The sequence below is a fragment of the Lissotriton vulgaris genome, chromosome 1_1 (assembly GCF_964263255.1).
Source record: "Lissotriton vulgaris chromosome 1_1, aLisVul1.2, whole genome shotgun sequence".
NCBI classification, from domain to species: domain Eukaryota; kingdom Metazoa; phylum Chordata; class Amphibia; order Caudata; family Salamandridae; genus Lissotriton; species Lissotriton vulgaris.
In genome coordinates this window covers 33,156,209-33,179,771 of record NC_141685.1, presented here as the reverse complement: position 1 = coordinate 33,179,771, position 23,563 = coordinate 33,156,209, and the positions used below count along the sequence as shown (strand labels likewise).

The window sequence follows — 23,563 nt, the reverse complement described above, 5'->3', positions numbered from 1 at the left end:
AAACAGAGGGCAAAAGGGCACAAAACCAGGGGAAAACGAGTGAAACAGAGAGCAGGCCACAGAAAACAAGGGAAACAGGGCAGAAGGGCACAAAAAACAAGGGGAAAACGAGTGAAACAGGGCAGAAGGCCACAAAAACAAGGGGAAAACGGGTGGAACAGAGGGCAGAAAGGCAGCAAAAACGAGGGAAACAGGGCAGAAGGGCACGAAACACGAAGGAAACAGAGGGCAGAAGGGCACGAAAAACGATGGAAACAGAGTGCAGAAGGGCACAAACAAAAAACGAGGGAAACAGAGGGCAGAAGGGCACAAAACAAGGGAAAACGAGTGAAACAGAGAGCAGAAGGCCACAAAATACAAGGGAAACAGAGGGCAGAAAGGCACGAAAAACAAGTGGAACACGAGTGAAACAGGGCAGATGGCCACAAAAAACGAGGGAAACAGAGGGCAGAAGGGCACAAAAAACAAGGGGAAAACGAGTGAAACAGAGAGCAGAAGGCCACAAAAAACAAGGAAAACAGGGCAGAAGGGCACGAAAAACGAGGGAAACAGAGGGCAGAAGGGCACGAAAAAGCAAGTTAAAAACGAGTAAAACAGGGCAGAAGGTCACATAAAAAGAGGAAAACAGAAGGCAGAAGGGTACAGAAAAAAAGGGGAAAACGTGTGCAACAGAAGACAGAAGGCCACAAAAAACGACGGAAACAGAGGGCAGAAGGGCACGAAAAACGAGGGAAACAGGGCAGAAAGGCACAAAAAACGAGGGAAACAGAGGGCAGAAGGACACAATAAACAAGGGGAAAACGAGTGAAACAGAGAGCAGAAGGCCACAAAATACAAGGGAAACAGAGGGCAGAAAGGCACGAAAAACAAGTGGAACACGAGTGAAACAGGGCAGATGGCCACAAAAACGAGGGGAACAGAGGGCAGAAGGGCACAAATAACAAGGGGAAAACGAGTGAAACAGAGGGCTGAAGGCCACAAAAAATGAGGGAAACAGAGGCAGAAGGGCAAGAAAAATGAGGGAAACAGGCAGAGGGGCACAAAACAAGGGGGAAAAGAGTGAAACAGAGAGCAGAAGGGCACAGAAAACAAGGGAAACAGGCAGAAGGGCACGAAAAACAAGGGGTAAACGAGTGAAACAGAGCGCAGAAGGGCACAAAAACAAGAGGAAAACGGGTGGAACAGAGGGCAGAAAGGCACAAAAAACGAGGGAAACAGAGGGCAGAAGGGCACAAAAAACAAGGGGAAAACAAGTGAAACAGAGAGCAGAAGGGCACAAAAACAAGGGGAAAACGGGCGGAACAGAGGGCAGAAAGGCACAAAAAACGAGGGAAACAGAGGGCAGAAGGGCACAAAAAAACAAGGGCAAAACAAGTGAAACAGAGGGCAGAAGGGCACAAAAACAAGGGGAAAACGGGTGGAACAGAAAGCAGAAGGCACAAAAAACGAGGGAAACAGAGGGCAGAAGGGCACAAAAACAAGGGGAAAACGAGTGAAACAGAGGGCAGAAGGGCACAAAAAACAAGGGGGAAAACGAGTGAAACAGGGCAGAAGGCCACATAAAAAGAGGGAAACAGAAGGCAGAAGGGCACGGAAAACAAGGGGAAAACGAGTGCAACAGAGGACAGAAGGCCACAAAAAATGAGGGACACAAGAGGGCAGAAGGGCACGAAAAACGGGGGAAACGGGGAAGAAGGGCACAAAAAACGAGGGAAACAGAGGGCAGAAGGGCACAAAAAACAAGGGGAAAACGAGTGAAACAGAGGGCAGAAGGCCACAAAAAACGAGGGAAACAGAGGCAGAAGGGCACGAAAAACGAGGGAAACCGAGGGCAGAAGGGCACAAAACAAGGGGAAAACGAGTGAAACAGAGAGCAGAAGGCCACAGAAAACAAGGGAAAAAGGGCAGAAGGGCACAAAAAACAAGGGGAAAACGAGTGAAACAGAGGGCAGAAGGTCACAAAAACAAGGAGAAAATGGGTGGAAAAGAGGGCAGAAAGGCACAAAAAACTAGGGAAACAGAGGGCAGAAGGGCACAAAAAACAAGGGAAAAACGAGTGAAACAGAGGGCAGAAGGGCACAAAAACAAGGGGAAACCAGTGGAACAGAGGGCAGAAAGGCACAAAAAACGAGGGAACCAGAGGGCAGAAGGGCACAAAAAACAAGAGGAAAATGAGTGAAACAGAGGGCTGAAGGGCACAAAAAACAAGGGGAAAACGAGTGAAACAGAGAGCAGAAGGCCAAAAAAACAAGTGAAACAGAGAGCAGAAGCCACAAAAAAAACAGGGAAACAGAGGGCAGAAGGGCACAAAAAACAAAGGGAAAACGAGTGAAACAGAGGGCAGAAGGCTACAAAAAATGAGGCAAACAGAGGGCAAAAGGGCACAAAACCAGGGGAAAATGAGTGAAACAGAGAGCAGGCCACAGAAAACAAGGGAAACAGGGCAGAAGGGCACAAAAAACAAGGGGAAAACGAGTGAAACAGGGCAGAAGGCCACAAAAACAAGGGGAAAATGGGTGGAACAGAGGGCAGAAAGGCACAAAAACGAGGGAAACAGGGCAGAAGGGCACGAAACACGAAGGAAACAGAGGCAGAAGGGCACGAAAAACGATGGAAACAGAGTGCAGAAGGGCAACAAACAAAAAACGAGGGAAACAAAGGGCAGAAGGGCACAAAACAAGGGAAAACGAGTGAAACAGAGAGCAGAAGGCCACAAAATACAAGGGAAACAGAGGGCAGAAAGGCACGAAAAACAAGTGGAACACGAGTGAAACAGGGCAGATGGCCACAAAAAACGAGGGAAACAGAGGGCAGAAGGGCACAAAAACAAGGGGAAAACGAGTGAAACAGAGAGCAGAAGGCCACAAAAAACAAGGAAAACAGGGCAGAAGGGCACGAAAAACGAGGGAAACAGAGGGCAGAAGGGCATGAAAAACAAGTGGAAAACGAGTGAAAGAGGGCAGAAGGTCACATAAAAAGAGGGAAACAGAAGGCAGAAGGGTACAGAAAACAAGGGGAAAACGTGTGCAACAGAAGACAGAAGGCCACAAAAAACGACGCAAAACAGAGGGCAGAAGGGCACGAAAAACGAGGGAAACAGGGCAGAAACGCACAAAAAAACGAGGGAAACAGAGGGCAGAAGGACACAAAAAACAAGGGGAAAACGAGTGAAACAGAGGGCAGAAGGCCACAAAAAACGAGGGAAACAGAGGCAGAAGGGCACGAAAAACGAGGGAAACCGAGGGCAGAAGGGCACAAAACAAGGGGAAAACGAGTGAAACAGAGAGCAGAAGGCCACAGAAAACAAGGGAAAAAGGGCAGAAGGGCACAAAAAACAAGGGGAAAACGAGTGAAACAGAGGGCAGAAGGTCACAAAAACAAGGAGAAAATGGGTGGAACAGAGGGCAGAAAGGCACAAAAAACTAGGGAAACAGAGGGCAGAAGGGCACAAAAAACAAGGGAAAAACGAGTGAAACAGAGGGCAGAAGGGCACAAAAACAAGGGGAAACCAGTGGAACAGAGGGCAGAAAGGCACAAAAAACGAGGGAACCAGAGGGCAGAAGGGCACAAAAAACAAGAGGAAAATGAGTGAAACAGAGGGCTGAAGGCCACAAAAAACATGGGGAAAACGAGTGAAACAGAGAGCAGAAGGCCAAAAAAACAAGTGAAACAGAGAGCAGAAGGCCACAAAAAAACAGGGAAACAGAGGGCAGAAGGGCACAAAAAACAAGGGGAAAACGAGTGAAACAGAGGGCAGAAGGCCACAAAAAATGAGGCAAACAGAGGGCAAAAGGGCACAAAACCAGGGGAAAACGAGTGAAACAGAGAGCAGGCCACAGAAAACAAGGGAAACAGGGCAGAAGGGCACAAAAAACAAGGGGAAAACGAGTGAAACAGGGCAGAAGGCCACAAAAACAAGGGGAAAACGGGTGGAACAGAGGGCAGAAAGGCACAAAAACGAGGGAAACAGGGCAGAAGGGCACGAAACACGAAGGAAACAGAGGGCAGAAGGGCACGAAAAACGATGGAAACAGAGGGCAGAAGGGCACAAAACAAGGGGAAAACGAGTGAAACAGAGAGCAGAAGGCCACAAAATACAAGGGAAACAGAGGGCAGAAAGGCACGAAAAACAAGTGGAACACGAGTGAAACAGGGCAGATGGCCACAAAAAACGAGGGAAACAGAGGGCAGAAGGGCACAAAAAACAAGGGGAAAACGAGTGAAACAGAGAGCAGAAGGCCACAAAAAACAAGGAAAACAGGGCAGAAGGGCACGAAAAACGAGGGAAACAGAGGGCAGAAGGGCACGAAAAAGCAAGTTAAAAACGAGTAAAACAGGGCAGAAGGTCACATAAAAAGAGGGAAACAGAAGGCAGAAGGGTACAGAAAAAAAAGGGGAAACGTGTGCAACAGAAGACAGAAGGCCACAAAAAACGACGGAAACAGAGGGCAGAAGGGCACGAAAAACGAGGGAAACAGGGCAGAAAGGCACAAAAAACGAGGGAAACAGAGGGCAGAAGGACACAATAAACAAGGGGAAAACGAGTGAAACAGAGAGCAGAAGGCCACAAAATACAAGGGAAACAGAGGGCAGAAAGGCACGAAAAACAAGTGGAACACGAGTGAAACAGGGCAGATGGCCACAAAAAACGAGGGGAACAGAGGGCAGAAGGGCACAAATAACAAGGGGAAAACGAGTGAAACAGAGGGCTGAAGGCCACAAAAAATGAGGGAAACAGAGGCAGAAGGGCAAGAAAAATGAGGGAAACAGGGCAGAAGGGCACAAAACAAGGGGGAAAAGAGTGAAACAGAGAGCAGAAGGGCACAGAAAACAAGGGAAACAGGGCAGAAGGGCACGAAAAACAAGGGGTAAACGAGTGAAACAGAGCGCAGAAGGGCACAAAAACAAGGGGAAAACGGGTGGAACAGAGGGCAGAAAGGCACAAAAAACGAGGGAAACAGAGGGCAGAAGGGCACAAAAACAAGGGGAAAACAAGTGAAACAGAGAGCAGAAGGGCACAAAAACAAGGGGAAAACGGGCGGAACAGAGGGCACAAAGGCACAAAAAACGAGGGAAACAGAGGGCAGAAGGGCACAAAAAACAAGGGCAAAACAAGTGAAACAGAGGGCAGAAGGGCACAAAAACAAGGGGAAAACGGGTGGAACAGAAAGCAGAAAGGCACAAAAAACGAGGGAAACAGAGGGCAGAAGGGCACAAAAACAAGGGGAAAACGAGTGAAACAGAGGGCAGAAGGGCACAAAAAACAAGGGGAAAACGAGTGAAACAGGGCAGAAGGCCACATAAAAAGAGGGAAACAGAAGGCAGAAGGGCACGGAAAACAAGGGGAAAACGAGTGCAACAGAGGACAGAAGGCCACAAAAAATGAGGGACACAAGAGGGCAGAAGGGCACGAAAAACGGGGGAAACGGGGAAGAAGGGCACAAAAAACGAGGGAAACAGAGGGCAGAAGGGCACAAAAAACAAGGGGAAAACGAGTGAAACAGAGGGCAGAAGGCCACAAAAAACGAGGGAAACAGAGGCAGAAGGGCACGAAAAACGAGGGAAACCGAGGGCAGAAGGGCACAAAACAAGGGGAAAACGAGTGAAACAGAGAGCAGAAGGCCACAGAAAACAAGGGAAAAAGGGCAGAAGGGCACAAAAAACAAGGGGAAAACGAGTGAAACAGAGGGCAGAAGGTCACAAAAACAAGGAGAAAATGGGTGGAACAGAGGGCAGAAAGGCACAAAAAACTAGGGAAACAGGGCAGAAGGGCACAAAAAACAAGGGAAAAACGAGTGAAACAGAGGGCAGAAGGGCACAAAAACAAGGGGAAACCAGTGGAACAGAGGGCAGAAAGGCACAAAAAACGAGGGAACCAGAGGGCAGAAGGGCACAAAAAACAAGAGGAAAATGAGTGAAACAGAGGGCTGAAGGGCACAAAAAACAAGGGGAAAACGAGTGAAACAGAGAGCAGAAGGCCAAAAAAACAAGTGAAACAGAGAGCAGAAGGCCACAAAAAAAACAGGGAAACAGAGGGCAGAAGGGCACAAAAAACAAAGGGAAAACAAGTGAAACAGAGGGCAGAAGGCTACAAAAAATGAGGCAAACAGAGGGCAAAAGGGCACAAAACCAGGGGAAAATGAGTGAAACAGAGAGCAGGCCACAGAAAACAAGGGAAACAGGGCAGAAGGGCACAAAAAACAAGGGGAAAACGAGTGAAACAGGGCAGAAGGCCACAAAAACAAGGGGAAAATGGGTGGAACAGAGGGCAGAAAGGCACAAAAACGAGGGAAACAGGGCAGAAGGGCACGAAACACGAAGGAAACAGAGGCAGAAGGGCACGAAAAACGATGGAAACAGAGTGCAGAAGGGCACAAACAAAAAACGAGGGAAACAAAGGGCAGAAGGGCACAAAACAAGGGGAAAACGAGTGAAACAGAGAGCAGAAGGCCACAAAATACAAGGGAAACAGAGGGCAGAAAGGCACGAAAAACAAGTGGAACACGAGTGAAACAGGGCAGATGGCCACAAAAAACGAGGGAAACAGAGGGCAGAAGGGCACAAAAAACAAGGGGAAAACGAGTGAAACAGAGAGCAGAAGGCCACAAAAAACAAGGAAAACAGGGCAGAAGGGCACGAAAAACGAGGGAAACAGAGGGCAGAAGGGCATGAAAAACAAGTGGAAAACGAGTGAAAGAGGGCAGAAGGTCACATAAAAAGAGGGAAACAGAAGGCAGAAGGGTACAGAAAACAAGGGGAAAACGTGTGCAACAGAAGACAGAAGGCCACAAAAAACGACGCAAACAGAGGGCAGAAGGGCACGAAAAACGAGGGAAACAGGGCAGAAACGCACAAAAAACGAGGGAAACAGAGGGCAGAAGGACACAAAAAACAAGGGGAAAACGAGTGAAACAGAGAGCAGAAGGCCACAAAATACAAGGGAATCAGAGGGCAGAAAGGCACGAGAAACAAGTGGAACACGAGTGAAACAGGGCAGATGGCCACAAAAAACCAGGGGAACAGAGGGCAGAAGGGCACAAAAAACAAGGGGAAAACGAGTGAAACAGAGGGCAGAAGGCCACAAAAAATGAGGGAAACAGAGGCAGAAGGGCAAGAAAAATGAGGGAAACAGGGCAGAAGGGCACAAAACAAGGGGTAAACGAGTGAAACAGAGGGCAGAAGGGCACAAAAACAAGGGGAAAACGGGTGGAACAGAGGGCAGAAAGGCACAAAAAACGAGGGAAACAGAGGGCAGAAGGGCACAAAAAACAAGGGGAAAACAAGTGAAACAGAGAGCAGAAGGGCACAAAAACAAGGGGAAAACAGGTGGAACAGAGGGCAGAAAGGCACAAAAAACGAGGGAAACAGAGGGCAGAAGGGCACAAAAAACAAGGGCAAAACAAGTAAAACAGAGGGCAGAAGGGCACAAAAACAAGGGGAAAACGGGTGGAACAGAAAGCAGAAAGGCACAAAAAACGAGGGAAACAGAGGGCAGAAGGGCACAAAAAACAAGGGGAAAACGAGTGAAACAGAGGGCAGAAGGGCACAAAAAACAAGGGGAAAATGAGTGAAACAGAGCAGAAGGCCAAAAAAACCAAGTGAAACAGAGCGGAAGGACACAAAAAACGAGGGAAACAGAGGGCAGAAGGGCACAAAATACAAGGGAAACCGAGGGCAGAAGGGCACGAAAAACGAGGTAAACAGAGGGCAAAAGGGCACGAAAAACAAGTGGAAAACGAGTGAAACAGGGCAGAAGGCCACATAAAAAGAGGGAAACAGAAGGCAGAAGGGTACGGAAAGCAGGGGGAAAACGAGTGCAACATAGGACAGAAGGCCACAAAAAACGAGGGACACAAGAGGGCAGAAGGGCACGAAAAACGGGGGAAACGGGGCAGAAGGGCACAAAAAACGAGGGAAACAGAGGGCAGAAGGGCACAAAAAACAGGGAAAACGAGTGAAACAGAGGGCAGAAGGCCACAAAAAACGAGGCAAACAGAGGGCAAAAGGGCACAAAACCAGTGGAAAACGAGTGAAACAGAGAGCAGGCCACAGAAAACAAGGGAAACAGGGCAGAAGGGCACAAAAAACAAGGGGAAAATGAGTGAAACAGAGGGCGGAAGGCCACAAAAACAAGGGGAAAATGGGTGGAACAGAGGGCAGAAAGGAACAAAAACGAGGGAAACAGGGCAGAAGGGCACGAAACACGAGATAAACAGAGGGCAGAAGGGCACAAAAAACAATGGAAACAGAGTGCAGAAGGGCACAAACAAAAAGCGAGGGAAACAGAGGGCAGAAGGGCACAAAACAAGGGGGAAACGAGTGAAACAGAGAGCAGAAGGCCACAAAATACAAGGGAAACAGAGGGCAGAAAGGCACGAAAAACAAGTGGAACACGAGTGAAACAGGGCAGATGGCCACAAAAAACGAGGGAAACAGAGGGCAGAAAGGCACAAAAAACAAGGGGAAAACGTGTGCAACAGAAGACAGAAGGCCACAAAAAACGACGGAAACAGGGCAGAAGGTCACATAAAAAGAGGGAAACAGAAGGCAGAAGGGAACAGAAAACAAGGGGGAAACGTGTGCAACAGAAGACAGAAGGCCACAAAAAACGACGGAAACAGAGGGCAGAAGGGCACAAAAAACGAGGAAAACAGAGGGCAGAAGGGCACAAAAACCAATGGGAAAACGAGTGAAACAGAGGGCAGAAGGCCACAAAAAATTAGGGAAACAGAGGCAGAAGGGCAAGAAAAATGAGGAAAACAGGGCAGAAGGGCACAAAACAAGAGGGAAAGAGTGAAACAGAGAGCAGAAAGCCACAGAAAACAAGGGAAACAGGGCAGAAGGGCACGAAAAACAAGGGGTAAACGAGTGAAACAGAGGGCAGAAGGGCACAAAAACAAGGGGAAAACGGGTGGAACAGAGGGCAGAAAGGCACAATATACGAGGGAAACAGAGGGCAGAAGGGCACAAAAACAAGGGGAAAACGTGTGGAACAGAGGGCAGAAAGGCACACAAAACGAGGGAAACAGGGAAGAAGGGCACAAAAAACAAGGGGAAAACAAGTGAAACAGAGGGCAGAAGGGCACAAAAAACAAGGGGAAAACAAGTGAAACAGAGAGCAGAAGGCCAAAAAAAACAAGTGAAACAGAGAGCAGAAGGCCACAAAAAACAAGGGAAACAGTGGGCAGAAGGGCACAAAAAACAAGGGGAAAACAAGTGAAACAGAGGGCAGAAGGCCACAAAAAACAAGGCAAACAGAGGGCAGAAGGGCACAAAACAAGGGGAAAACTAGTGAAACAGAGAGCAGGCCACAGAAAACAAGGGAAACAGGGCAGAAGGGCACAAAAAACAAGGGGAAAACAAGTGAAACAGAGAGCAGAAGGCAAAAAAAAACAAGTGAAACAGAGAGCAGAAGGCCACAAAAAACAAGGGAAACAGTGGGCAGAAGGGCACAAAAAACAAGGGGAAAACGAGTGAAACAGAGGGCAGAAGGCCACAAAAAACAAGGGAAACAGTGGGCAGAAGGGCACAAAAAACAAGGGGAAAACGAGTGAAACAGAGGGCAGAAGGCCTCAAAAAACGAGGCAAACAGAGGGCAGAAGGGCACAAAACAAGGGGAAAACGAGTGAAACAGAGAGCAGGCCACAGAAAACAAGGGAAACAGGGCAGAAGGGCACAAAAAACAAGGGGAAAACGAGTGAAACAGAGGGCAGAAGGCCACAAAAACAAGGGGGAAACGGGTGGAACAGAAGGCAGAAAGGCACAAAAAACGAGGGAAACAGGGCAGAAGGGCACGAAACACGAGGGAAACAGAGGGCAGAAGGGCACGAAAAACGATGGAAACAGAGTGCAGAAGGGCACAAACAATAAACGAGGGAAACAGAGGGCAGAAGGGCACAAAACAAGGGGAAAACGAGTGAAAAAGAGAGCAGAAGGCCACAAAATACAAGGGAAACAGAGGGCAGAAAGGCACGAAAGACAAGGGGAAAACGAGTGAAACAGGGCATATGGCCACAAAAAATGAGGGAAACAGAGGGCAGAAGTGCACAAAAAACAAGGGGGAAACGAGTGAAACAGAGAGCAGAAGGCCACAAAAAACAAGGAAAACAGGGCAGAAGGGCACGAAAAACGAGGGAAACAGAGGGCAGAAGGGCACGAAAAAGAAGTGGAAAACGAGTGAAACAGGGCAAAAGGTCACATAAAAAGAGGGAAACAGACGGCAGAAGGGCACAGAAAACAAGGGGAAAACGTGTGCAACAGAAGACAGAAGGCCACAAAAAACAAGGGAAACAGTGCAGAAATGCACAAAAACGAGTGAAACAGAGGGCAGAAGGCCATAAAAAATGAGGGAAACAGAGGCAGAAGGGCAAGAAAAATGAGGGAAACAGGGCGGAAGGGCACAAAACAAGGGGGAAAAGAGTGAAACACAGAGCAGAAGGCCACAGAAAACAGGGCATAAGGGCACGAAAAACAAGGGGTGAACGAGTGAAACAGGGCAGAAGGCCACATAAAAAGAGGGGAACAGAAGGCAGAAGGGCACGGAAAACAAGGGGAAAACGAGTGCAACAGAGGACAGAAGGCCACAAAAAACGAGGGAAACGAGGGCAGAAGGGCACGAAAAACAAGGGAAACGGGGCAGAAGGGCACAAAAAAAGAGGGAAACAGGGCAGAAGGACACAAAAAACAAGGGGAAAACGAGTGAAACAGAGGGCAGAAGGCCACAAAAAACGAGGGAAACAGAGGCAGAAGGGCACGAAAAACGACGGAAACAGAGGGCAGAAGGGCACAAAACAAGGGGAAAACGAGTGAAACAGAGAGCAGAAGGCCACAGAAAACAAGGGAAAAAGGGCAGAAGGGCACAAAAAACAAGGGGAAAACGAGTGAAACAGAGGGCAGAAGATCACAAAAACAAGGGGAAATGGGTGGAACAGAGGGCAGAAAGGCACAAAAAACTAGGGCAGAAGGGCATAAAAACAAGGGGAAAACGAGTGAAACAGAGGGCAGAAGGGCACAAAAACAAGGGGGAAATGGGTGGAACAGAGGGCAGAAAGGCACAAAAAACGAGGGAAACAGAGGGCAGAAAGGCACAAAAAACAAGGGGAAAACGAGTGAAACAGAGGGCAGAAGGGCACAAAAAACAAGGGAAAAACAAGTGAAACAGAGAGCAGAAGGCCAAAAAAAACAAGTGAAATAGAGAGCAGAAGGCCACAAAAAATGAGGGAAACAGAGGGCAGAAGGGCACAAAAAACAAGGGGTAAACAAGTGAAACAGAAGGCAGAAGGCCACAAAAAACGAGGCAAACAGAGGTCAAAAGGGCACAAAACAAGGGGGAAACGAGTGAAACAGAGAGCAGGCCACAGAAAACAAGGGAAACAGGGCAGAAGGGCACAAAAAACAAGGGGAAAACGAGTGAAACAGCGGGCAGAAGGCCACAAAAACAAGGGGAAAACGGGTGGAACAGTGGGCAGAAAGGCACAAAAAACAAGGAAACAGTGCAGAAGGGCACGAAACACGAGGGAAACAGAGGGCAGAAGGGCATGAAAAACGATGAAAACAGAGTACAGAAGGGCACAAACAAAAAACGAGGGAAACAGAGGGCAGAAGGGCACAAAACAAGGGCAAAACGAGTGAAACAGAGAGCAGAAGGCCACAAAATACAAGGGAAACAGAGGGCAGAAAGGCACGAAAAACAAGTGGAAAACGAGTGAAACAGGGCAGATGGCCACAAAAAACGAGGGAAACAGAGGGCAGAAGGCACAAAAAACAAGGGGAAACGAGTGAAACAGAGAGCAGAAGGCCACAAAAAACAAGGAAAACAGGGCAGAAGGGCACGAAAAACGAGGAAAACAGAGGGCAGGGCACGAACAACAAGTGGAAAACGAGTGAAACAGGGCAGAAGGTCACATATAAAGAGGGAAACAGAAGGCAGAAGGGCACAGAAAACAAGGGGAAAACGTGTGCAACAGAAGACAGAAGGCCACAAAAAACGAGGGAAACAGAGGGCAGAAGAGCACAAAAAACAAGGGAAACAGGGCAGAAAGGCACAAAAAACGAGGGGAACAGAGGGCAGAAGGGCACAAAAAACAAGGGGAAAACGAGTGAAACCGAGGGCAGAAGGCCACAAAAAATGAGGGAAACAGAGGCAGAAGGGCAAGAAAAATGAGGGAAACAGGGCAGAAGGGCACAAAACAAGGGGGGAAAGAGTGAAACAGAGAGCAGAAGGCCACAGAAAACAAGGGAAACAGGGCAGAAGGGCACAAAAAACAAGGGGTAAACGAGTGAAACAGAGGGCAATAGGGCACAAAAACAAGGGGAAAACGGGTAGAACAGAGGGCAGAAAGGCACAAAAAACGAGGGAAACAGAGGGCAGAAGGGCACAAAAAACAAGGGGAAAACAAGTGAAACAGGGCAGAAGGGCACAAAAACAAGGCGAAAATGGGTGGAACAGAGGGCAGAAAGGCACAAAAAACGAGGGAAACAGAGGGCAGAAGGGCACAAAAAACAAGGGGAAAACAAGTGAAACAGAGGGCAGAAGGGCACAAAAACAAGGGGAAAACCGGTGGAACAGAAAGCAGAAAGGCACAAAAAACGAGGGAAACAGAGGGCAGAAGGGCACAAAAAACAAGGGGAAAACGAGTGAAACAGAGGGCAGAAGGGCACAAAAAACAAGGGGAAAATGAGTGAAACAGAGAGCAGAAGGTCAAAAAAAACAAGTGAAACAGAGCGGAAGGCCACAAAAAACGAGGGAAACAGAGGGCAGAAGGGCACAAAAAACAAGGGAAACAGAGGGCAGAAGGGCACGAAAAACGAGGGAAACAGGGCAGAAGGGCACGAAAAACAAGTGGAAAACGAGTGAAACAGGGCAGAAGGCCACATAAAAAGAGGAAACAGAAGGCAGAAGGGCACGGAAAACAAGGGGAAAACGAGTGCAACAGAGGACAGAAGGCGACAAAAAAAGAGGGACACAAGAGGGCAGAAGGGCACGAAAAACGGGGGAAACGGGGCAGAAGGGCACAAAAAACGAGGGAAACAGAGGGCAGAAGGGCACAAAAAACAAGGGGAAAACGAGTGAAACAGAGGGCAGGCCACAAAAAACGAGGGAAACAGAGGCAGAAGGGCACGAAAAACGAGGGAAACCGAGGGCAGAAGGGCACAAAACAAGGGGAAAACGAGTGAAACAGAGAGCAGAAGGCCACAGAAAACAAGGGAAAAAGGGCAGAAGGGCACAAAAAACAAGGGGAAAACGAGTGAAACAGAGGGCAGAAGGTCACAAAAACAAGGAGAAAATGGGTGGAACAGAGGGCAGAAAGGCACAAAAAACTAGGGGAACAGAGGGCAGAAGGGCACAAAAAGCAAGTGAAAAACGAGTGAAACAGAGGGCAGAAGGGCACAAAAACAAGGGGGAAACCAGTGGAACAGAGGGCAGAAAGGCACAAAAAACGAGGGAACCAGAGGGAACCAGAGGGCAGAAGGGCACAAAAAACAAGAGGGAAACGAGTGAAACAGAGGGCTGAAGGGCACAAAAAACAAGGGGAAAACGAGTGAAACAGAGAGCAGAAGGCCAAAAAAAACAAGTGAAACAGAGAGCAGAAGGCCACAAAAAACGAGAGAAACAGAGGGCAGAAGGGCACAAAAAACAAGGGGAAAACGAGTGAAACAGAGGGCTGAAGGCCATAAAAAATGAGGCAAACAGAGGGCAAAAGGGCACAAAACCAGGGGGAAACGAGTGAAACAGAGAGCAGGCCACAGAAAACAAGGGAAACAGGGCAGAAGGGCACAAAAAACAAGGGGAAAACGAGTGAAACAGAGGGCAGAAGGCCACAAAAACAAGGGGAAAACGGGTGGAACAGAGGGCAGAAAGGCACAAAAACGAGGGAAACAGGGCAGAAGGGCACGAAACACGAGGGAAACAGAGGGCAGAAGGGCACGAAAAACGATGGAAACAGAGTGCAGAAGGGCACAAACAAAAAATGAGGGAAACAGAGGGCAGAAGGGCACAAAACAAGGGGAAAACAAGTGAAACAGAGAGCAGAAGGCCACAAAATACAAGGGAAACAGAGGGCAGAAAGGCACGAAAAACAAGTGGAACACGAGTGAAACAGGGCAGATGGCCACAAAAAACGAGGGAAACAGAGGGCAGAAGGGCACAAAAAACAAGGGGAAAATGAGTGAAACAGAGAACAGAAGGCCACAAAAAACAAGGAAAACAGGGCAGAAGGGCACGAAAAACGAGGGAAACAGAGGGCAGAAGGGCACGAAAAACAAGTGGAAAACGAGTGAAACAGGGCAGAAAGTCACATAAAAAGAGGGAAACAGAAGGCAGAAGGGCACAGAAAACAAGGGGAAAACGTGTGCAACAGAAGACAGAAGGCCACAAAAAATGACGGAAACAGAGGGCAGAAGGGCACGAAAAACGAGGGAAACAGGGCAGAAAGGCACAAAAAACGAGGGAAACAGAGGGCAGAAGGGCACAAAAACCAATGGGAAAACGAGTGAAACAGAGGGCAGAAGGCCACAAAAAATTAGGGAAACAGAGGCAGAAGGGCAAGAAAAATGAGGAAAACAGGGCAGAAGGGCACAAAACAAGGGGGAAAGAGTGAAACAGAGAGCAGAAGGCCACAGAAAACAAGGGAAACAGGGCAGAAGGGCACGAAAAACAAGGGGTAAACGAGTGAAACAGAGGGCAGAAGGGCACAAAAACAAGGGGAAAACGGGTGGAACAGAGGGCAGAAAGGCACAAAATACGAGGGAAACAGATGGCAGAAGGGCAAAAAAACAAGGGGAAAACAAGTGAAACAGAGGGCAGAAGGGCACAAAAACAAGGGGAAAACGTGTGGAACAGAGGGCAGAAAGGCACAAAAAACGAGGGAAACAGGGCAGAAGGGCACAAAAAACAAGGGGAAAACAAGTGAAACTGAGGGCAGAAGGGCACAAAAAACAAGGGGAAAACGAGTGAAACAGAGAGCAGAAGGCCAAAAAAAACAAGTGAAACAGAGAGCAGAAGGCCACAAAAAAAGTGGGAAACAGTGGGCAGAAGGGCACAAAAAACAAGGGGAAAACGAGTGAAACAAAGGGCAGAAGGCCACAAAAAACGAGGCAAACAGAGGGCAGAAGGGCACAAAACAAGGGGAAAACGAGTGAAACAGAGAGCAGGCCACAGAAAACAAGGGAAACAGGGCAGAATGGCACAAAAAACAAGGGGAAAACGAGTGAAACAGAGGGCAGAAGGCCACAAAAATAAGGGGGAAACGGGTGGAACAGAGGGCAGAAAGGCACAAAAAACGAGGGAAACAGGGCAGAAGGGCACGAAACACGAGGGAAACAGAGGGCAGAAGGGCACGAAAAACGATGGAAACAGAGTGCAGAAGGGCACAAACAAACGAGGGAAACAGAGGGCAGAAGGGCACAAAACAAGGGGAAAACGAGTGAAACAGAGAACTGAAGGACTGGGTTATTTAAGACCCAGCGGTGCCAGGGGACAACACCTGAAACCTTCGTGGGTAACCTGTTCCGGCGTACAAATGACAGAGACACGGGACACTTCCTTCGGCGTCAAAGATTCGGGGTTTATTTACTGCAGGGAACACAGAAGTCACGTGAAGTACACAGTCGGTATGTTCGCGGGATCTGATTAAATTTGCTACTGTGGATCGCTCCTTTTTATACACATTTCTCTCATAGGTTAACATGGTACACAAAGGTTTACAACTTGGTTCCCATAATTATCCCCGAGAGGGGTCGCTTTGATGTATTCAAGGTCCGGAACATAAGTACAGAAACATTTGGTGGTTCCCAACTGTAAAAACCCATCTTCCCACCATTAGTACATTCTAATCGGCAGTAAACAGATCGAAGAAGGAACAGAGACAGGTGCAGAGGAAGGCAGGAACAGTGGGGAGATCGGAAAGGGTGTAAAAGGGGTGGTATCGGGAAACACGAGGTACAGGCATCAAAGGGACGTGCCTAATGAGATGCACGGCTGAGACAATAGTCCGGCACGGCAAGATGAGCCTCGAGCGGGGCCATCTGCCTTACAGTATCATCCCCCTCGTCATAAAGACGCTTTCAAAGGAAATGTGTCTTCCGCAAGAGTCTTGGGAATCCCAGGGTCGCGAAGCGGACAGCGTCCGTTCGCTGGCTACTTGAGGGCAAGAGACAAAATGGATGCCGTATCTAAGATGGAACCCGTGGGTACAGACAGAAACCCACGAAATAAACGAACGGTTCAGGTTAGCACAGCGAAACTGCGCACACCCACTAAACTCGTCATTTGCGGTTCATAGATACCAGACTCGACCATATTCGTGCGAGTCGAAAACACCACTTACGATCGTCACGGAAACTCAGACGCTCCTTTTGCCCTCATGTAGGCAAGCACTAGTCAGAATCATACTCGATATTCATCAGACCATCTAGATGTTGCTGTAACATAGCTCTGTCCAACCGAGCTCCTTTGGTAACAGGCGGCTGTCTTATACATGTCGTAGCACAGAGGCCACATAAGGCAGGACCACACTGCACACAAAGGCACCACGTGAACAGGAACGCCACAACAACTTCGATGATCATCAGAATCTTCCAGCCCCAAGTCGACATCAGGCCCCAAAACCACCCAAGCAGCGTCCAATCCCCTACGTCCACGTGTATGGACTCAGAGATTTTATGCAACTTTGAGATGGCTTGATAAACAGTCGGAGCGTTATCTGGAATGAAAATGCAGCAGCTCGAATGGATCACCTTACATACTCCACCTCGATCTGCTAAGACCACGTCTAAAACCATACGGTTTTGTAACGTCATAAGCCTATCCGCCTGAAGTTCTGTGGTGATATTACCTAGGGCACTGGCAGTGATATTAGCTGTCGATTCCACCACTCGAGTCAATTGTCTCAGGTTCCTACTATTGACCATAGGTCCCCAAAACGGGAGGAAACCCTTGAAAAAGTCTCCTGCCTCTTGACCGGCAGTGTCCTCTTCGCTAATCACGCCTCTCACAACTCTAGTCTTGTGATAGTCTGCATCTACAGTGAACGTCGGAGGCAACAGATTTGCGATGAAACATGAGCCCACAAAGTCGGAGGGCAACCATGTATACGCACGATCATGGCAGACAAAGTATGTACCCTTGGCAGCCAGAAACACAGGGGACGAGACCATCGGCAGGATATAAGTCTCGGAGCAAGCACTCTCTCCAAGACGAGCTTTCGATCTTCGGCCACGACCCATTAGACAGAAATTACCAAGGTGGGGTACGACCCATATCGGAGGCGAGCTTCTAAGCTGTTTTTCACTCGTGAGCGCACTATACTCGACCTTACTCAGGACCCTATAGGCTTGTACCTCTTCTTCTGGAATGAGCGACGGTTCATAGATATCTCTATCTAAGTCCTCTATTGCTATAGACAAAGGCTTCTGATACGAGCCAGGACCAGAGTAGGGAGAACGTGGCTCTCGATTGGGGTAGGAGTCTAGTGCGCTTCGAAACATTGTTTGGAATGCTCGAGCTGAACCCTGGGAACTATAAGGTAGGACCAGATATGGAATTCCCTTATCCGTGGTATGTGGCATTAATCCACACACCCAACAATTAGTAGTGTTAACCACCAACTGGTGCTGATGAAGGAGCTGGATAAAGGAATTATTTCTGAACTCTGCACGTCTAGCCTGTTCGTGTTCGGGTAAGATATGGAAAGAATGAGGGGATGCAGTGGAGGTAGGTTTAAGGTCAGAAGTAGGAGTAGGTATGGCAGAAGGTAAGAAGTATGACATCATGTAATATACCCCACCCGCCAATAGTGAAGAAACAGTCAAAAACAATAGGAACACTTGAACTCGTCATTTGCGGTTCATAGATACCAGACTCGACCATATTCGTGCGAGTCGAAGACACCACTTACGATCGTCACGGAACCTCAGAGCAGAAGGCCACAAAATACAAGGGAAACAGAGGGCAGAAAGGCACGAAAGACAAGGGGAAAACGAGTGAAACAGGGCATATGGCCACAAAAAATGAGGGAAACAGAGGGCAGAAGGGCACAAAAAACAAGGGGAAAACGAGTGAAACAGAGAGCAGAAGGCCACAAAAAACAAGGAAAACAGGGCAGAAGGGCACGAAAAACGAGGGAAACAGAGGGCAGAAGGGCACGAAAAAGAAGTGGAAAACGAGTGAAACAGGGCAGAAGGTCACATAAAAAGAGGGAAACAGAAGGCAGAAGGGCACAGAAAACAAGGGGAAAATGTGTGCAACAGAAGACAGAAGGCCACAAAAAACGAGGGAAACAGGGCAGAAATGCACAAAAAACGAGTGAAACAGAGGGCAGAAGGCCACAAAAAATGAGGGAAACAGAGGCAGAAGGGCAAGAAAAATGAGGGAAACAGAGCAGAAGGGCACAAAACAAGGGGGAAAAGAGTGAAACACAGAGCAGAAGGCCACAGAAAACAAGGGAAACCGGGCATAAGGGCACGAAAAACAAGGGGTGAACAAGTGAAACAGAGGGCAGAAGGGCACAAAAACAAGGGGAAAACGGGTGGAACAGAGGGCAGAAAGGCACAAAAAACGAGGGAAACAGAGGGCAGAAGGGCACAAAAAACAAGGGGAAAACAAGTGAAACAGAGTGCAGAAGGGCACAAAAACAAGGGGAAAACGGGTGGAACCGAGGGCAGAAAGGCACAAAAAACGAGGGAAACAGAGGGCAGAAGGGCACAAAAAACAAGGGGAAAACAAGTGAAACAGAGGGCAGAAGGGCACAAAAACAAGGGGAAAACGGGTGGAACAGAGGGCAGAAAGGCACAAAAACGAGGGAAACAGAGGGCAGAAGGGCACAAAAAACAAGGGGAAAACGAGTGAAAATGAGAGCAGAAAGGCACAAAAAACAAGTGAAACCGCGAGCAGAAGGCCACAAAAAACTAGAGAAACAGAGGGCAGAAGGACACAAAAAACAAGGGGAAAATGAGTGAAACAGAGGGCAGAAGGCCACAAAAACAAGGGAAACGAAGGGCAGAAGGGCACGAAAAATGAGGGAAACAGAGAGCAGAAGGGCACAAAACAAGGGGAAAACAAGTGAAACAGAGAGCAGAAGGCCACAAAAAACAAGGGAAACAGGGCAGAAGGGCACAAAAAACAAGGGGGAAACGAGTGAAACAGAGGGCAGAAGGCCACAAAAACAAGGGGAAAACGGGTGGAACATAGGGCAGAAAGGCACAAAAAACAAGGGAAACAGAGGGCAGAAGGGCACAAAAACAAGGGGGAAACGAGTGAAACAGAGGGCAGAAGGGCACAAAAAACAAGGGGAAAACAAGTGAAACAGAGAGCAGAAGGCCAAAAAAAACAAGTGAAACAGAGAGCAGAAAGCCACAAAAAACGAGGGAACAGAGGGCAGAAGGGCACAAAAAACGAGTGAAACAGGGCAGAAGGGCACAAAAAACGAGTGAAACAGAGGGCAGAAGGGCACAAAAAACAAAGGGAAAACGAGTGAAACAGAGAGCAGAAACCACAAAAACAAGGGGAAAACGAGTGAAACAGAGGGCAGAAAGGCACAAAAAACGAGTGAAACGGAGCGCAGAAATGCACAGTATGGGCTCTGATGAAATTAGGCTTAAAGTCAATGAAACTGGGCGTGCGGGGGTCTCTCGGAAAAATGCGCGAGTTGCTTTGGGTTCAGTAGCTCACAACGATTTTCACTGGCCAGAAGTAGCTCTGACTACGCAAAAGGTTGGAGACCCCTGGTTTAGGCATAGTCCTCGCAGCACACAATAGATTTGCTTGAGGCAGAGGCCAAAACTCAAAAGTCAGGAAACCAGATACAAGTAGGTGGTAACTCAGGGCAGGGGAAAACGCCTGTTGTCCGTGGAGGAGTCATTCCCTTCCCAGAAATCTGCATTACAAATTAATTAATAGTATATAGTTTTTTAATATCTGTTTGGTGCCAGTCCATATGACTTTCAAATCTGCTTTTGGGATTCTATGTTGCAACTCCATAGGGTACATGTATCCTTTGTGAACTTAATAAAATGTTGAAAATTCTACAAAACCTCACTCCTATATCCAAGTACTCTCATGCTACCATTCTGCACTCTGCTCTGTCTGAAAAACAGCTCAGCATATTCAAAATTCTGCATTGATTTGGCTTGTAAATTATATTTTTGGAAATGTACATTAACTATTTAATTTTAATACTATAGGTGATTGAAATTACGGACTAAGAAAGCAAGATTTAGCACTAAGCATTTGAATCTCAGCGCCATAAGAAGGATTATTTTGAAAAACTGAAGGACATCCAGCATTCTACGTTTAAACAATTTCCAAAAATCTAAGTGTGGCGAGGAAAGTACTATACCTGTAAGTGAAGTCTTTAATTTTGCATTTCATTAACCCAGAGCAAAGCCATATCTGTGCACACAGCATCAGAAATAATGTAGAAAGACCGCTTCAGCATCCTCATCGGAAATATTATCAGAAAGACAAATTGCCTCAGCATGACAGAATAACGTTCATCTAAAGCATCATGTAATTCTAGAGAGGAAGCACACACTACATAAAAGAAAGTTACAACTAAAGGTTTCTTCTGGATACCATCAAAGAAAAGACGCTGAAAGAAGACTCCGAAGCTGACACGTTAACAACCAAAAGATTGGAAAATCACCTTTGTTCAACAACCGTTTTTAACCAGTTACGCAAGTTTGAGACTATCTGCCTCGGGATATAAAACACCTTCACCCGCTCTGCTCTTTCTTGCGAAAACCTTAAAAATTCACCACTTTATTGTGTTAATGACCATCTCAGATTGTTTCCTTTTTATTGTGTACTGTTCTGTAGTTCTATGTAAATCGCCTCAACATTATCTGTTGTGCAGGAGTGATATGTAAAACTGTTAAATATAAAAATGGATTAAAGGAGCACTGTTTCGCTATATCTAATGTAAATAAATCCTCATCCTCAGAACTACAAACCTTAAACTTACCCCAAACATAGAAAGGGTAGAAGGAACTGATGTTCTCCGACTAATGATCCACAATAGTACTCTGCACGTTCTAACGCCCTCAGTTACTGCCATTACACCAGTGCAAAAAGGTACTTATCAGTTTAATCATTAAATATCAGACTAAAACATTACTACTGCATTGCTAAGAACCTATAGAAATAGATTTGAGAAAAACTTCAGTCACAAATTAAGTTGCTGCCGGAGAGGCTATTACCTAAAGACTATTATCTGTTAGAAAGATTTCAACAGGTGTTACAGGACTGCTTCCCGACGTTTTTTGCTCAATTCAAGTGTTGAGAAGATTACACACAATTTCTTTTAGAGATAAGTGCTGAACATTATCTAAACAAACCCGACTCTAAAATCGAGGCTAAATAACCGAAGTTAGGGAAAAAAGTTACCTGTGCCCAAAAAGATACAGCCATAAATCTTATCTCACAGAATTTGACAGAATGCACACAGGGGAAAACCACTCTCAGTGCAAAGTATGCCAAAAAAGTTTCAGGCGTAAATCTTATCTCACTGAACATATGAGAATCCACACTGGGGGAAAACACTCTCCGTGCAAAGTATGCCAAAAAAGTTTCAGGCATAAATCTTATCTCACTGAGCATATGAGAATCCACACTGGGGAAAAACCTTTTCAGTGCTCTGAATGCCAGAAAAGCTTTAGAGTCAAAGCGAGTCTATATCAACATGCATTAACCCACTCAGTGGGAAAACATTATCAGTGCTCTGAATGCCCAAAACATTTCAAACTTAAATCACTTCTAACTGCACATGTGAGATTCCACACTGGGGAAAAACCTTATCAGTGCTCTGAATGCCAGAAATGTTTCAATGAAAAAAGACATCTCACGTTGCATATAAGAACCCACACTGGGGAAAAACCTTATCAGTGCTCCGAATGCCCAAAAGATTTCAAACTTAAATCACTTCTAACTGCACATGTGAGATTCCACACTGGGGAAAAACCTTATCAATGCTCTGAATGCCAGAAATGTTTCAGTGACAAAAAAAGACTCACTAAACATTCAAGGACCCACACTTGGGTAAAACGTTATCAGTGCACTGAATGCGACAAATGTTTCAGTGAAAAAAGCAGTCTCGCTCAGCATATAAGAACCCACACTGGGGAAAAACCTTATCAGTGCTCTGAATGCCACAAATGTTTCCGTCAAAAAAGCAATCTCACTGAGCATATAAAAATCCACACTGGGGAAAAACCTTATCGGTGCTCTGAATGCCAGGTATGTGTCAGGCAAAAAAGGGATCTCACTCAGCATATAAGAATCCACACTGGGGAAAAACCTTATCAGTGCTCTGAATGCCACAAATGTTTCAGTCAAAAAAGCAATCTCACTAAGCATATAAAAATCCACACTGGGGAAAAACCTTATCAGTGCTCCGAATGCCAGATATGTTTCAGTGTAAAAGACAGTCTCACTAAGCATATAAGAATCCACACTGGGGAAAAACCTTATCAGTGCTCCGAATGCCAAAAATGTTTCATACAAAAATCTACTCTCACTGATCATGTGAAAATCCACACTCGAGAAAAAAAATTATCAGTGATCTAAATGTCAGAAAAGATTCAGAGGTAGAGATGGTTACAAGCGCCATAAGAAAACACACCATCAAAATAATCAGTTCTCCGAATGCCAGAAAAGCATACATTTTAAACTCAATCTCACTCTACATGAGCAGACACACACAGGGGAAAAACATTACCAATTTCTGTGAATGCTAGAAATTCCTATTTGATAGGCACAGCCTCACTAACCATAAGCGACTCCATACTGATGAAAAACCTTATGAGTGCTCTGAATGTCAGAAAAGCTGCAGATAAAAACGCTATTTCACCATGAGAAACTCCACACTAGAGAAAATCCTTATGCCATAAAAGGTTGAATCTGAAAGACAGTGTTATGCTTTATGAGCGATCTCACTCTGGGGAAAAACCTTATGAGTGCTTGAAATGCAAGCAATGTTTTGGGTACAAATTACTTCTCACTTGACATGAGCGAACTCACACGGGGGAAAAAAGCCTTATGTGTGTTCTGAATGTCAGATACGGTTTAGTCTTGAATACAATGTCATTTCACATGAGAGAATTCACACTGGACTAAAGCCATATACAGGAGGGGAAAGCCAGAAACGTTATACTCAGAAAGGAGATATCACTAAACATGAGAAATGCATCCACACCAGGTGAAAAGTAAGGCGTATCTTGAGTTGCAGAAAAGCTTCTAACAACCTGACTTTACATGAGAGAGCACATATTGTAGTTGCAATAGAATTCATCAAGAAACTCTTGCAGGATAACTTGGGCTGCCCGCCTGCAACCTCCAAAGAAATTTCAGGCCTGGAAATATTTTTCATTGCAACAGAATCCACAATTTGAGTATCTGAAAGTTACAAAACTCTCAAGGTCTTTACTTTACACAGAGAAGTGTTAGTGCTTGCAAAAATCAACTAATTGCCCTAAAAATCACCATAATAATGTCTTAAATTTTACTCCACCCAAAAGGTTTCTACTCACCCTTGTTTCTCAACATATGACTGATATCTATTTTTTCATG

At 46.6% G+C, this 23,563-nt stretch overlaps 1 protein-coding gene across 1 annotated transcript; it reads left to right on the top strand.

Moving 5' to 3' along the window:
• Positions 1-20,630: 20,630 nt before the first annotated feature.
• Positions 20,631-22,969, top strand: LOC147737069 (uncharacterized). Its single transcript, XM_086962155.1, has one exon. It carries the CDS (start codon positions 21,434-21,436, stop codon positions 22,559-22,561), a length of 1,128 nt encoding a protein of 375 aa, XP_086818281.1. The 5' UTR covers positions 20,631-21,433; the 3' UTR covers positions 22,562-22,969.
• The last annotated feature ends 594 nt before the right edge of the window (positions 22,970-23,563 follow it).

What these genes read in the sequence shown, in the direction of transcription:
- LOC147737069 (XM_086962155.1), top strand. Translation starts at nt 21,434, where the DNA reads ATGCACACAGGGGAAAACCACTCTCAGTGCAAAGTATGCCAAAAAAGT.